Source organism: Dendrobates tinctorius, unplaced genomic scaffold (assembly GCF_039654945.1).
Source record: "Dendrobates tinctorius isolate UK_male_01 unplaced genomic scaffold, ASM3965494v1 ptg000004l, whole genome shotgun sequence".
Taxonomy (NCBI): domain Eukaryota; kingdom Metazoa; phylum Chordata; class Amphibia; order Anura; family Dendrobatidae; genus Dendrobates; species Dendrobates tinctorius.
Window position 1 is genome coordinate 13,444,146 of NW_027361672.1, and position 16,228 is coordinate 13,460,373.

A 16,228-nucleotide genomic window follows, 5' to 3' on the forward strand; every position below is an offset into this window, starting at 1 on the left:
CTGCCCTTCCCGTGGTTGTTCCTTCCCGGGCAAAGACCTGGCTGGTCATTGCTTGCGTTGAGAAACACGTGATGGTGTCTCCGCGGCTTCTATTTTGAATGTTTTACTATCTGTTTTGTGTCCACATCTAACTGCCAATGGGATCGGATGCAGAAAGTCTTTGATAAATGTTGGCCCATTTTACATACTGATACCACTTTGGCAGCACATTTGCCACCACGACCTAGAATCATTCCTAGACGGAGCTGGAATTTAAAAGATCATCTAGTTAAAAGCCATTATGTACCAACAGTCCATGGCCTTACTCGTATACAAGGATGTTTCCCTTGTGGGAGATGTGTTGCATTTCCAAATATTTGTAAATCTACATCTTTTAGTACATCTGACGGAAAAAAGACTTTCTCCATAAAGAGTTATATTACATGCAACACATCAAATGTGGTGTATTATGCCACTTGTCCTTGTAATAAAATTTATATTGGACTTACGTCACGAGAGTTTAAAGTTCGGGTGCGTGAACATGTTAGGGACATAATGGCATCTAGAGATATTGAGGATATTTCCTGTCTAAAAACACTTCCGAAACACTTTAAATTGTTTCATAGTGCCAATCCCAAGGGTTTATTAGTCCGTGGGATTGATAGGATTGATTGTGGTATTCGTGGTGACAATGTTAAAAAGATCCTTGCACAACACGAGTGCAGGTGGATTGTGACATTAGATACCTTAGCCCCTGCCGGCCTGAATGAAACTAATACCTTTGTTCCTTTCCTTAATTAGGGATTGGTCCCAATAGACCTTGAATTGGGTTCTGAAGTATTACGGTTCTTTAAGTTCCACTGGGATAATAACGATCCCGGCTATGACTCAGTTTATCCTTTTTTCCGTTGTGGTCTGACTATTTATCCGTTTTTGTTCTTGTTGTGCTTTTAATTTGGTTTTAACATTCTGTGTCTGTTTTTTCTAGTTTATTTCACAGTTGTACTATTTCTGGCATCCATGTCTGAATGCGGAAGAGTTGGTTCCATTATACTTTTCATAACTATTTGGACCAGTGGTCGCCTTCTCTGGGAAACTATACTGCCTGCTATTTTGTGAAACATGGTTGACTATGACATCCATCTCCTACGCTTCACTGAAGATACTGCCATTATTAGGTGGGGGTTCGTGGGTTGGGGTTGGCGTGGTTACTTTTTATATAATGTTGATCTTGTTATGTCCAGACATTTAAGAAGAATTCTCCATATTTTTGTATCTTTTAATTAATGATGATTGTATGATGCTTTGTAATATTATACATTATGAGATCTATTGTATCTTTATATAATATTTAATTGTATGTGCCATTTATATGTATGATCTGGGGCATAGTTTGTTCCTTTTTTAGAACGTTTTTTCCTCCAGTAGATGGCATTTTATGATGGCGGGATTTCCTTATGATTTACACTTAATATTATCTTTTTTGCATATTTGCATTATTGTCTTCCTTTCTATATGGTTTTATATTATATGCACTGCTCATGTCTTTGATTGGCTGTATATTATTACAACTACATAATGGGGATTCTCTTTGGACTCCTTTTTCTAGCAATCATGGATTTTTTTCTTATTATGATGTCCCCCTCCCTCCCTTTTGTATTTTGCCTGTGAGCAGTTTAACGACCTGTTTAGACCCCACCATTATGGCCGCTTGCAGTGTCTCCGAGAACATGGCGCTGATCCTGAGCGCATGCGCGGTGTGCCCGAAATTGGTCGCGATGCTCCGGCCATCATATTGTGGGTCGCGCGCGCGTGTGTGTGTGTGTGTGTGTGTGTGTGTGTTGATGACGTCTAGCGGTGTTTTTTCACCGCGCACGCTGCTCACTGATGGCGGCGGGTCATCGCGCGGTTACTATGCGGCTACACTGGGCATGCGCCGTTATTGATTAGCTACACCTGGAACGCTGCATTTATATATGGGTGCTTGAGGATAGATAGGCACTTCCCCTTGAGAAAGCCGAGGCGAAACGCGCGTCGGGGTTGAGCGCGGTATCCTCCCTGCATTTATATTCCCCTATGGGTAAGTGGCATGAGCAATATGGATATTTGGTATGATCCCAGAATTGATTGATATATTTCTCTGAGCCAGTAATTGTTTATATAAATTTTAGCATCATGCTATATACAGCACCCGGTCCTTTTTAGGTACATAGAGACATTGTCTCTGGATAAGTTGCACAATACGTTTTTGTGCTTAGACTAAGTTTCATACTTGTAACATATGGTGCTTTGGCCTGCTGTCACTTTATATATAGGGATGTCTACCGTGTGCTACACTGGGATTATTCCTTGTATATCTACCTCTATTATGTGTTTATAAATGTTTGATTTTGTTTTAAGATGTGTTAATAAAGATTTTTCATTTTTCTTACATTTCTATTGTGGTTTATGGCTACTCTATTTTTTTCTTTATATGTTATTGGGAGTACTCCACTATTATCTTATTAGTCCTAATTTTTGGTGGGGGAACTATGATTGTTTTCGAACTGGTTCCTGACCACGTTTTATAGTTATGAAGGTTTTGAATTTGTCTTCAATTATGACGCATGTTCCACGTTATTAAGCAGGCCACAAGTTTCAATATGGGAAAGAAACGGATTTCTCTGCTGCCGAAAAGCATCAAATAGTGAAATGCCTTGGATAAGGTAGGAAAACATTCGATATTTTACGAAAACTTAAGTGTGATCATCGTAACGTGAAGAGATTTGTGGCCGATACCGATCACAGATGGGTTTGTACAGAAATGCATAATAAGTAAGATTTCTGCCAGACATCATCTGATTAAGAGAGCAGCATACATGTACATGAAGCTGCAAGTTCTTCTGGAATCCTATGAACCTCTACTATTTGACCACATCTAAATAGTGCTCACAAGCAGAAATGGTTGCAGTGGGCCCAGACATACACAAAGAGTCATTTTAAAACGGTCTTGTTTACTGATGAGTGCTGTGAAACCCTGGATTGTCCAGATGGATGGAGTAGTGAATGGTTGGTGGAGGACCACCATGTTCCAACAAAACTGACATTAGCAGGTAGGTGATAGACTCCTATATTGGTCCGGAAACATGGAAAGAAAGCCGACAGGATCCTTTAGGCTGGGAGCACATGCTGCGGATTTTTTTTTGCAAAATCCTATCTGCGGATTAGCCTGCGGTTTGACAACTGGACAATGGAGCAGGTGTAAAACCGCTGCGGATTCCGCACAAAGAAGTGACGTGCTGCGGTTTTGAAACCGCGGAAAAATCCGCACCATGTACACTGCGGTTTTTGTTTTCCATTGAAAATAAAGGTACTAAAAACGGCTGCGGATCCACGGGGCCAAATCCGTTGCGGATCCGCAGCAGAATCCGCAGCGTGTGCACACATCCTTAAGGTCGCTGAAGGTATGTAACTAACATCAGAAAAGTACCGTATATAGAGATTCTGACAGACCAAATTATTCCATGGTACAAACAGAAGAATTGTGCGATTCATAGCAAATTCATCTTCATGCATGACAATACAATCTCCTGCTGCAAAGAATACCTTAGTCACTGGCTGCTATGGGCATAAAAAGGAGAGACACTCATGGTGTAGCCACCATCCTAACCTGACCTCAACCCTATTGGGAACCTTTGGAATATCCTCACATAAAAAGATCTGAGGGTGAGAGTCGGTTTACACCAAAACAGCAACTCTGGGAGACTATTCTGACATCCTGCAAAGAAATTCAAGCAAAAACAATCCAAAAACTCACAAGTTTAATGGATGCAAGAGTTGTGAAGGTGATATCAAAGAAGGAGTCCTATGCCAACATATAACTTAGCCTGTTAAGATGTTTTTGATTGAAATAGCTTTTGATATCAGTAAATGTAACCTCTTAATGCTTCAAATTCAACAGATTGCCATTTTCAATTTCTTACAACCTTTAAAATATTTGGAAACTCTGTTGTACATAATTTGGAACAGTACATTTTGAGGATTTTTTTTTTAGTTATGGGAGATTTGTCTCATTAAATTTCATTTATACTCTAAACAGCTGATGATTTGAATATTATACTCCACTCACTTGTATCAACAATTTAGAAAAGTCAGAAATAAAGCATTTTCATAATTTGGAATGTGGTGTAGTTATCTAAATATTGAACTTTTAAACTAGCACTAGCATTTTTGGATTCTTACATGTATAATCTCAAAGGGGAGCGGAGCGCTCTGGGTTCAGTATATATACAAAATACATGGATGATAAGATTACTTACCTCAAAAGCATCTCTGCAAGTTTCTAGACCAATTTGTAGCAACAACTGCTTTACCCTTTTTCGTGCCTTTCTTATTTTCTCAAAATTAGTGACAGGTGTCTGGAACATATTGGTGGCACTAAACAGAAACGGAAAGAAAAAAAACAATTTAACATCTATTTAATATACTCTGCATAATTATTATAGAACGTCCTCCTTACTTCACATCCCTTCATGTTGATCCCTGTTGTGATAGGCCTTGTTCCCATTTTGGTTCTAATTATGCATCTTGGTCACCTCCACATCTTCCAGTGTCCATTTTTTTTTTTACTTAGAGCCATTTTTTTTAGCTTATTTTCTTACCGTTTTGGACCATTTTCTTCAATGCAATAGTGGTAAAACCGTCAACATGAAATTTAGGTTAACAGAATTGAAAAGGGGGCATTTCAGGTGGGAAAATTTTGAAACCAGCTTAGGCCCCCTTGACAATTCAGTATAATACCAGCATCGAAAAAAAACGGTACAGGTGTAATCAATGTGCATCCTTTTTTCGGTATGGCTTAAGGAACAAAAAAAAAAAAAAAAAAAAAAAAACCCACACAATTCCAAAACTTCTATATTTTGCTCTTTTAAAACACAGAGCACATGGCTGACACCTGGATGCCATCCGTGTGCTGCACATGTTTTACACTGACCCATAGACTTATATTGGCCCTGGCTATTCATGCTGAAGGTAAAAAACTAACATGTCTGCATGGTTTGCAGGTACACGGTCTGTGCAAAAACATCAATTATAATGGATACGTGTGGTATCTGTGAAAAAAAATGGATTTTGCATGTACCTGAAACAGACGTGAAGCGGTCTAAAATAATAGAAGCATACTCCCTTTACTGATCCCTCTAAGCTCTGGGTTTTATGAGCTGCAGTTGGTCAAAGAGCGTGACTGCAACTGGGCCCAGTCGGCTTGGGGAGTAAGGGGGGGGGGGGACTTCTGCGCGTACCCTCTGGGTCCAAGCTCAGGGACCATGACTTTGCGATTGATGCTGCAGTGTACAGCAAGATATATTCCAGAACCGCCAAGCCGGCATTGCAGGTTGTGTGGTTAGCTGCCTTCAGTAATATATCAAAGCTTGACGTCAATCCACTGAGAAGGAAGTCTTTGGTAGCTACTATTTGGTTGTTAGTTTGTTGAGATCTCGCTCTCAAAATTGTACGATGGAACTTGCAACAGTAGAACACAGGCAGTCAGGGGAAAGAAAATTAATAAGGTAATAATTTTATTTATATAGCACCAACATATTCTTCAGCACTTTAGGCTATGTGCACACGGTGCGGATTCTGCTGCGGATCCGCAGCGTTTCTGGCCCTGCGGGTCCGCAGCAGTTTCTGCTGCGTTGTACAGTACCATTGTTTTCAATGGTAAAACAAAAACCGCTGTGCACATGCTGCAAATTTTTCCGCGCAGATTTGCTGCGGGTTACAATCCGCAGCATGTCAATTCTTTGTGCGGAATCCGCTGAGGTTTCACACCTTATCCATTATGAGGTGTGAAACCGCAGGCTAATCCGCAAGTAAACCGCAGGACTTTTGACCTGTGGATTTACCTACGTTTTTTTACAAATCCGCGGGGACAAATCCGCAGCTCTCAAAAGTACGTATTAGTAGTATTGATAGACCCATCAGAGCTGCAGCCTGCAATGAGGAAGAGCTGCTGAATGCATGATAAAAGGTAAATATTACTAAAATAACTTTATGGATATATTGAGAGGCACATAACAACGAGGATTCATGGAAAAAAAAACACTTAGCCTAGCTGGCTAACTGCTTTTAAAACTATACCTTTTGTAGACCCAGCCACAACTTAACTATTTTATGGAATTTTTTTTTTCTTTTATAGCTTCAGACGTCAAAGACTTTGCTTTAAGGGAATCTGTCACCAGTGTTTGAGCCTATGAACAAATGGCACAAGCTTTAACTGCTCCTGTTCTGCATCGTACAAACTATCACAGCTCCTACTCCCCTGTATATACCAAAAATACCATGCTGTAAATAAGGGTGGTCCGGTTGGATGGTCATCCTTGCTGCTGCGTCTGTCCCTCCTCTCGGCTCCTCATAACCAGGGCTGTGGAGTCGGAGTCGTGGAGTCGGAGCTCATTTTGGTGGAGTCGGAGTCGGTATAAAATGGACCGACTCCGACAATATATAATAAATTGGGTACAGTAGTTCAATGCAGGATGTGCTGAATATTTTTTCATAGGAGTTTGGGAAAGTTATGAAATGTCCTATAAACGGCTGTTATATTCCTGATCTAAGGCTACATTCACACACAGCGTTTTTCCTGTGTTTTTTGAGGATACGTTTTTCAGCTGCAAAAGCTGATCATCTTTTTAAAAAAACTGCATCACCTGAAAGGTTTTTGAGCTCATAGATGTTTTCAATAGCAAAAGCAGATTAGAAATCTGCTCTATCTATCCATTTATCCATATCTGTCTATCCATATCGTATCTGTACCAAAAAGAATGAAAACCGGGTAGTACACCAATATATATTCTGTTCTATCTAAATATCTTGATTATTGGATCATAAAAATGATTAAATGTCTGAGGTTCACATTGTACTACAATAAATTTTTCGCTTAAATATAAGCAATATGTGTCGGAGTCGGAGTTGGAGTCGGTGTAAGGGAAATTGAGGAGTCGGAGTCGCAGGTTTGGCTTACCGACTCCACAGCCCTGCTCATAACGTCATCCACATTGCGAACAGAGATATCGTGCTTGCGCAGTATCCTCACAGGACCGTGCAGGCGCACTCTGCCCTACTCTGAGCAGAAAAACAGAACTGCGCAAGCGCCTAGCTTTGATGTGAATGACGCTGATATACACTTGCATAGTACTGTTTCATGCTCTGCTCACAGTAGAACAGAGTAGCGTCCGCCTGTCCGATCCTGTGAGGCTACTGCGCAGATGCAATATGTCGGTTTGAAAGGTGGATGACACGTCCACATCAAAGCTGCAGGATGCGATTTGACGCAGAGAAGAGGCACAGACGAGACCCATTGGACTAGATTACTCTTATTCACATACAGCGCAGGATCATATCAAATGGGATTTTTTGGGGGTAGACAGGGGACGATGGGACGCGATGCCATATGTTCATAGGCTCAAAAATCATTATCAGGAGTATGACTACCACCAGGCATCCAGGACGCATGGCACATTTCCTAGGCAAAGTGCTACTTTTAACTGCATCGTGTCAACAGTACAAGGACTCAGTTGAGGCCTATGTCTTCTAAGCAGCACACTGGTTTATTTCCAAGACTCAGATACAGTCGAGACCTATGTTAGAGGAGGAAAGCATACTATAGGCGACATGATGCTTTATGCTTGTGACCAACTGGGCACTGCAACATCATCACAACTCGTAGGCGTGAAATCACTGTCACCTGCAAACTGTTGTCGAAAAGAGGCTTCAGGCTATGTTCACACATTGCATTTTTGCTGCATTTTTCTGCAGCTGCTATCTTGGCAGTAAAAATGATCATCAACGTCTATGGGAAAGTGATCTGGGCATACTCTTGTGTGTACAGAGGTCATTGTGAAGGAAGAACGCAAGCTTTTATTATCACAAAGGGGTTTTCCCACGAACACAAGTTGATACTAATCAACAGATCTTGGAATAATAATAAATTTCACAATTGGATGTGTTTAAATAAAATGTTCCTGTGCTGAGAATCTTTTAAATGTGCCCCACTGTGTAATGGCCGTGTCTGAAGCCCCCGTTACACACTGCGATATCGCTAGCAATATCGCTGTAAAGTCACCGATTTTGTGTCGTTGCAGCGATATTGCTAGCGATATCGCTGCATGTGATACTTACCTCCGACCGGCTCCCCCGCTGGTTATCGCTGATCGCGCGAGAAGCTCCTGGACCATTCGTCGGTCACTTCCTGCAGCGCTTCCTGTGGCGCCGACGAGCGACGCGTGAAGCCGGGCGGGAGGACGCAGAATCGCCGCGTCTGACAGGTAAGTAGCGACCCCCGTCCTCAGCGATGTCGCTGGTGAGATCTGCCTGTGTGGCAGCTCACTAGCGACCATCTAGCGATGCACCAGCGATCCTGACCGCGTCATATCGCTGTTCGGGATCGCTGGTGCATCACTAGGTGTAACGGTACCCTGACCGTACAGTAACATGGTCTGATCATATCACAGCTCCTGGCCATGGGAGGAGGAAACAAAGGAAAATATACAGACATTGTTCAGGGAACCTTGTTCCTGCACGGTCAGACAGTCAATATACAGTACACAGCAGGGGCACATTTACAAGATTATTTCAGCACAGGAACATTAAATCTATTGAGTAAAATGAACTTTTGTTAGTGGAAAAACGCTATTAATGTGAATAAGTGGATCCAGTGTTATCCATTTCCAGCTTTATAACAAAGGTATTACTCCTGCCAGCAATCATAAGATCACTACTGAAAAACGGACCTCTACAGAAGTGTTACTAATGTGAAATTCTGACTAGTAAGAAAACTGCATGGCAAAAAAAAAAAAAAAAACCTGCAGGTTCCACATGACTAACAATTGTGGCATATTGATTTGATAAGCCACAAATATTCAAAAAATTAACCTCAGTCCGACAAGAGGCCACATTTTACAAGTAACGTGTTTATATAGTCCCCGTCCTTGAATGCAGAACATCAGATCTGTTGGTAAGTTACAATTATGGCCTATGCTTTAAAGAGATCAACTGGAAGCAATACTCTCCAATGCCAGACCTCATGAGACATGGGGGACGTGCCATACTCGCAGCTGCTTCACAGATAGATTGTGCTGGAAGTAGAGGCAGAGCAATACTGCGTCCACTCCTACTTGTGTACAGGCCCCTCCTGCCATGTCCAATTAGGTTCTCCGTGCATTACAGCCTCATCCACTCCCAATCAGCGCCAGGGATTATTTTAATCTCTGCACTGAATAGTCCGTTATTGTAGATACTGTGTATGACAGATACAACTAGACCCCATGAGCCTTCAAGTTCTGCTGGATGTCACTAGTGAGTGCAAATACATTACACATACTTTATACATTATTTTAACTAAAGAACCAGCCTCTTATCAGAGGGTTTTTACTATAGTACATTACTGAACAGATAGGTAGGAATCTACAACAATATTTCAATTTAATAAGGCTGACTTTCTCAATAAATAAATATGCCAAGCCATGTTAAGCAGACATACACTCACTGGCCACTTTATTAGGTACACCATGCTAGTAAGGGGTTGGACCCCCTTTTGCCTTCAGAACTGCCTCAATTCTTCGTGGCAGAGATTCAACAAGGTGCTGGAAGCATTCCTCAGAGATTTTGGACCATATTGACATGATGGCATCACACAGTTGGCGCAGATTTGTCGGCTGCACATCCCTGATGCGGATCTCCCGTTCCACCTCATCCCAAAGATGCTCTATTGGATTGAGATCTGGTGACTGAGGAGGCCATTTGAGTACAGTGAACTCATTGTCATGTTCAAGAAACCAATCTGAGATGATTCGAGCTTTATGACATGGCGCATTATCCTGCTGAAAGTAGCCATCAGATGTTGGGTACATTGTGGTCATAAAGGGATGGACATGGTCAGCAACAATACTCAGGTAGGCTGTGGCGTTGCAACAATGCTCAATTGGTACCAAGGGGCCCAAAGAGTGCCAAGAAAAAATTCCCCACACCATGACACCACCACCACCAGCCTGAACCGTTGATACAAGGCAGGATGGATCCATGCTTTCATGTTGTTTACGCCAAATTCTGACCCAACCATCCGAATGTCGCAGCAGAAATCGAGACTCATCAGACCAGGCAACGTTTTTCCAATCTTCTACTGTCCAATTTCGATGAGCTTGTGCAAATTGTAGCCTCAGTTTCCTGTTCTTAGCTGAGAGGAGTGGTACCCAGTGTGGTCTTCTGCTGCTGTAGCCCATCTGCCTCAAAGTTCGACGCACTGTGCGTTCAGAGATGCTCTTCTGCCTACCTTGGTTGTAACGGGTGGCAATTTGAGTCACTGTTGCCTTTCTATCAGCTCGAACCAGTCTGCCCATTCTCCTCTGACCTCTGGCATCAACAAGGCATTTCCGGCCACAGAACTGCCGCTCACTGGTTTTTTTTTCTTTTTCGGACCATTCTCTGTAAACCCTAGAGATGGTTGTGCGTGAAAATCCCAGTAGATCAGCAGTTTCTGAAATTCTCAGACCAGCCCTTCTGGCACCAACAATCATGCCACGTTCAAAGGCACTCAAATCACCTTTCTTCCCCATACTGATGCTCGGTTTGAACTGCAGGAGATTGTCTTGACCATGTCTACATGCCTAAATGCACTGAGTTGCCGCCATGTGATTGGCTGATTAGAAATTAAGTCTTAACACACAGTTGGACAGGTGTACCTAATAAAGTGGCCAGTGAGTGTACATTGCTCAGCTACCAATCTTGCAAAAGATGTGATTAGTGTAGACTTGGCTCCCGAAATCCCCACAAATTGTTGGAATCATTGTGCACACATGCACTTTGCTGCAACAGTCAAAAGGATTAATCAGATGTTCTAGTAAAGTGATGGCGAACCTTTCTGAGACCGAGTGCCCAAACTGCAACCTAAAACCCAATTATTTACCACGAAGTGCCAACACGTGCCAAATGCCCCATCACGATCCCCTTCATGCAGAAATACGCCCCATCATGATCCCCTTCATGCAGAAATACGCCCCATCATGATCCCCTTCATGCAGAAATACGCCCCATCATGATCCCCTTCATGCAGAAATACGCCCCATCATGATCCCATTTATGCAGAAATACGCCCCATCATGATCCCATTCATGCAGAAATACGTCCCATCATGATCCCATTCATATAGGAATATGCCCCATCATGATCCCCTTCATGTAGGAATCTGTCCCATCATGATCCCCTTCATGTAGAAATATGCCCCATCATGTAGAAAGTCTTAGTTACTCACCGGTTAACGGTGTTTTTCGGAGTCCATGACAGCACCACCTGAGAGGGGATCCGCCCTTCAGGAACAGGAAACCTACAGATACAAAAGGGCGGCACCTCTCCCACGCATCAGTTGGATTACAGAGCACAAGAGGACCACAATGGTTAATGGCAAAATTTATATACAGTACTTTTACACAACTATTCCTTACCAGTGTACATACAAGAGGAAGAAGTGCACACCCAAATTTAAACTAAGGGGAGGGAATATACGGGTGCTGTCATGGACTCCGAAAAACACCGTTAACCGGTGAGTAACTAAGACTATCGGTCGTCCATGACAGCACCACCTGAGAGAATTACAGAGAGTAATCACCACTTTAGGGGGGGACCACAGCCTGCAGAACCCTGATACCGAAGGAGAGGTCTGCAGAAGCACCCAAGTCTAGCCTATAATGACTATAAAAAGTGCTCGGAGAGGACCAAGTGGCCGCCTTACAAATCTGGTCGATGGAGACTTCCGATCTCTCGGCCCACGAGGTAGCCACGGCTCTGGTGGAATGCGCTTTCAATTTCTCCGGAGCTACTCTACCTTTTGAGGTATAAGCTAACGAGATTGCTTCTCTAATCCATCTGGCTAGTGTACTTTTGGACACCCTAAGACCTTTCCTAGGGCCTTGGTAGGAAACAAAGAGGGCATTGTCCTTCTTCCAGGGATCGGTAGCCGCTAGATACTCCAAGAGGCATCTCCTAACGTCTAAAGTGTGTAGCTTCTCCTCTTTCTCATTAGTTGGTTTAGGGAGGAAGGATGGAAGGACTATTTCCTGCGACCTATGAAAGCTGGAGGCTACTTTTGGTAAATACGCTGGGTCAGGTCTAAGTATTACCCTATCCTCTTTTACCTGAAGAAAAGGTGGGCGCCTAGACAATGCCTGAATGTCGCTTACCCTACGGGCTGACGTTATGGCTATCAGGAAAGCTATCTTGAGGGACAGGCTCCTAATAGAGGCTGACGAGATGGGTTCAAATGGCACTTCTGTCATAGCTGTGAGGACTAGGTTCAAATCCCATGGCGTGAGTCTATTCTTTACTATTGGTCTGGATCTACTCGCTGCTTTGATCAACCTATTGACCCAGTAATTAGCCGCGATGTTGCAGCTAAAGAGGGCCCCTAAGGCGGATACCTGTACTTTAAGGGTACTGGTGGAGAGACCTAGGTCCAGCCCTTTTTGTAAAAATTCCAAGATCTGGCCTATAGGGACGGAATCATCAGTATTTATATTTGAGCTTTGGAGGAATCTTTTCCAAATTCTGACGTAAATCTTAGTTGTCACCACTTTCCTACTTTTTAGTAGAGTGTCAATTAGGTCTGGGGAGAAGCCTTTACTTTTTAGCAGTGACTGCTCAAATTCCACGCCGTGAGATGTAGGCCAGCCACCTGAGGGTGGAAGACCGGGCCCTGGGACAGAAGGTCCGGGAGAACCCAAGGATCGTCTACCGACATGATCCTGAGGTTCGAGAACCATGCCCTTCTGGGCCAGAACGGGGCGATGACTATGACCCTTGCCCTGTCCTTCCTGATCTTCCTCAACACCAGAGGAAGTAGAGATAGGGGAGGAAAGGCGTAGGCTAGCCTGAAGTCCCATTTTATCAGTAGCGCATCTACTGCCAGAGGAGTTTCCCTGGGATTTAGGGAGCAAAACTGTCTCGTTTTCGAGTTCTCCTTGGTGGCGAATAGATCCACCTCTGGTTGACCCCATCTCTGCACGATCTGAACGAAAATGGAGGTGTTTAAGGCCCACTCTCCTTGTTTTAACAGATTGCGGCTTAGGAAATCTGCCGCGACGTTTTCTTTCCCTCTTATGTGAAGAGCCGTGAGAGATAAAAAAAATGCCGCTCTGCTAGCTGGAACAACTGTCCTGCCACATTCATCAGAGTTTTGGATCGAGTTCCGCCTTGGTGGTTGATATAGGCCACGGCCACTCGATTGTCCGAGAGAACTCGTACGTGATGGCCCTGTAGATACATAAGGAGCTCTTTAGCTGCGTGTACTACCGCTGTCAATTCTTTCAAATTAGAAGACATTGGTATCTGATCCCGTTCCCATAGGCCCTGGACCAGAATTTCCTCCATATGCGCCCCCCAACCGGAAGGACTTGCATCCGTGGTGACCACGCGGGTAATGTTATACTCCCAAGGGACCCCTCTAGACAAGTTATTTCTTTCTAGCCACCACTCCAGGGACTCTATTGTGTTTCTGGATAAGGTCAGTCGACCTTCTAAGTTACCCCCAAGAATCCTCTGATACCATAAAACTTCGCCCTGTAGAGTTCTCGTATGAACTTGGGCCCACTGGACCGCGGGAATGCAGGACGAGAGGGAACCCAACAGGGACATAGCTTTCCTGAGGGACATGGAGGGGTTGTTGGAAGCATTCAGGACCCGGCCATGCAGGTGCAGCAGCTTCTCTGGGGGCAGACGGCATTCCTGCTTTTTAGAATCTAGGGTTAGGCCTAAAAATTGTTGAATTTTTAATGGCTGCAAAAGGGATTTTTTGATATTAAGTAGCCATCCCAACCGCTCTAGAGCCGCCGTTGTTTTCTGTAATTGTTCTAAACACTGCTCGGCTGAACTGCCTATTATAAGGAGGTCATCTAGGTAGGGAACGACTAGAATGTTTAGCTCGCGCAGGTGGGCCATCACCTCTGCCATCACTTTGGTGAATACTCGGGGCGCAACTGCCACCCCGAAGGGTAAGGCTGCGTAATGGAAGTGCTGGATTGACCCCTCCAACTGAACCGCCAGTCTGAGGAAAGGTTGGTGTGCTAGACATATGGGTATATGGTAGTAAGCGTCTTTCAGATCTAGGACCACCATGAAGCAGTTTTGAAACAGCATTTTTATTGCGGTGTTAATAGTTTCCATTTTAAACGGACGTATGACCAAGAATTTATTGAGGGCTTTTAGGTTAAATATAGCCCTAAATGAGTCGTCCGGTTTATGGACCAAGAACAGGGGGGGGAATAGAAGCCTTTCCCCCCTCTCTTCCTCTGGAACTCTCGTCAGGACTTTTTTGTCCAGTAGCTCGAGGACCTCGGTCTCCAGGGCAGCTTGTTCTAGCGGGGAAGATTTGAGCGGAGTTACCCTGAACCGATCTTGGGGAACGCAGGAGAACTCTAGGTGCAGTCCTGTAGCCATCACCCCCAGTATCCAGCTGCTATTTGAGATTCTGGCCCAGGCCGGGTAGAAGGCAGATAATCTTCCTCCTACCGGGCCCACTAGTCATTGGGGCGGCCTCTTATTATCCCGTGATGGACCTTCTTGGCGCCCCCCTCCTCCGAACATGAAGCCCGTACCTCTGGTTTTCTTGTTGTCCCATCTGTTCTGATCTCTGGCCTGCCTCCTGCGGGAATACCCTTTCCTAGAAAAGGGACGTCTCCAGGATGTATTCGGCAGACTCGGAAATTTCTTTTTCTCATCCCCGGCTTTCTCTAACAGTTCGTCTAGGACGGGGCCGAACAAGTATTCACCCTCATAGGGGATAGAACAGAGACGGGACCTGGCTTGGATATCTCCCGGCCAGCATTTTAACCAGAGGGTTCTTCGGGCTGAATTAGACAAACTTGCAGACCTGGCCGCCATTCTTATTGAGTCTGCTGAGGCATCTGCCAGAAAGGCAGCAGCATTTTGGATAATTGGAAGAGACTTACGGATGGAAGCTCGCGAGGTTCCCTACTTTAGCTGGGAGTCCAATTGATCCAGCCAAACCATCATGGATCTGGCTGCGCACGTGGCTGCTATTGCTGGCCTTAGGGCGCCTGCTGACATCTCCCATGTGCCCTTTAAAAAGGAATCTGCCTTTTTATCTAGAGGGTCTTTAAGGGAGACCATGTCGTCGAAGGGTATAGATGACTTTTTGGAGGCCTTAGCTACCGCTGCATCCAGCTTGGGGGCCTTATCCCATCGACTTACTATTGGGTCCTCAAAGGGGTATCTTCGCTTGAAAGCAGGCGGCATAGAACCCCTTTTTTACGTTTTTTTCCACTCCCTGTCTATCAGGCTCTGGACTCTTTCGTTTAATGGAAAAGTCTTTTGCTTTCTGGGGTCTAGACCCCCGAACATAATGTCCTGAGCAGACAGTTCTGTCTTTTTTTCTTCTATCCCCATGGTTGACCTTATGGTTCTAATTAATTTATCCATTTGGTCCAAGGGAAAACAGAACCGGCTGGAATCCTCTTCGGAAGAAGAAGAGGAGGCCGAGGACTCTAAGGAGATATCTTCCCTCCTAGGGCCGACTGAAGATTCTGAGCCTGAAACACTAGCCCGTCTTCTTTTAGAAGAATCTTCTTTTGATAGGGCTTTTATTTCAGTCCTGATTAACTGCCTCAGGTCTGTAGCGAAGCTTGGAGCTTCTTCCGCTACCTGCATAAATAGGGAAGAGTGTGATACTCCACTCACGTTCTACCCCTCATCTCCGTCCCTACCGTCTGTCTCACGCAAGACTGACACAATCTTTTAGGGTGGCCATCTGGTAAGGGGCAACTACAGAGGGCACATTCCTTGTGCTTCTGCTTCCCTGTGGCCTTCTTCCCCTGAGAATCAAAAAACATAAGGGGACACTGCATCAGGGTACATTCTCGCAGATCTCTTACCCTTGCAGATGAGGACAGGTACCGGATCATGGGGGGCTGCAGGAGGATCCTTTGACCTAGAGGAACTACTGTGGCTCTGTCCACTCGAACGTCCCTCCTTCCGCCTCTTAGGCTGGTCACTGGAGTGCTTTGCCACGGGCTGCACCTCTTGTGGGTCCATGGGGGCTTCTGTCGTGTCCATCGCTGGGCCTCCAGAAGCACCTCAGCAGCAATGCCTTCTGTCTTAAGAAGGCTTCCCCTCCGGATCAGCAGGAACTCTGTCCGGCGTTCGGGCCCCCCATTGGACCGCTACTCGAGATCCTCCCCCTCCCCTTCAGGTGCCCGGCCCCCCCTCAGGC

At 44.6% G+C, this 16,228-nt stretch overlaps 1 protein-coding gene across 5 annotated transcripts in view; it reads right to left on the reverse strand.

The window, feature by feature from the left end:
- The window catches only part of ADNP2 (ADNP homeobox 2), a 79,659-nt gene that overhangs the window by 45,171 nt on the left and 18,260 nt on the right, over positions 1-16,228 (reverse strand). For all 5 annotated transcript variants that reach the window (XM_073566165.1, XM_073566156.1, XM_073566157.1 and 2 more), the window contains exon 2: positions 4,278-4,395. In XM_073566165.1, coding sequence (XP_073422266.1) covers positions 4,278-4,385 — 108 coding nt within the window. In that variant the 5' untranslated portion in view covers positions 4,386-4,395. The remainder of the gene's footprint in view (positions 1-4,277; positions 4,396-16,228) is intronic.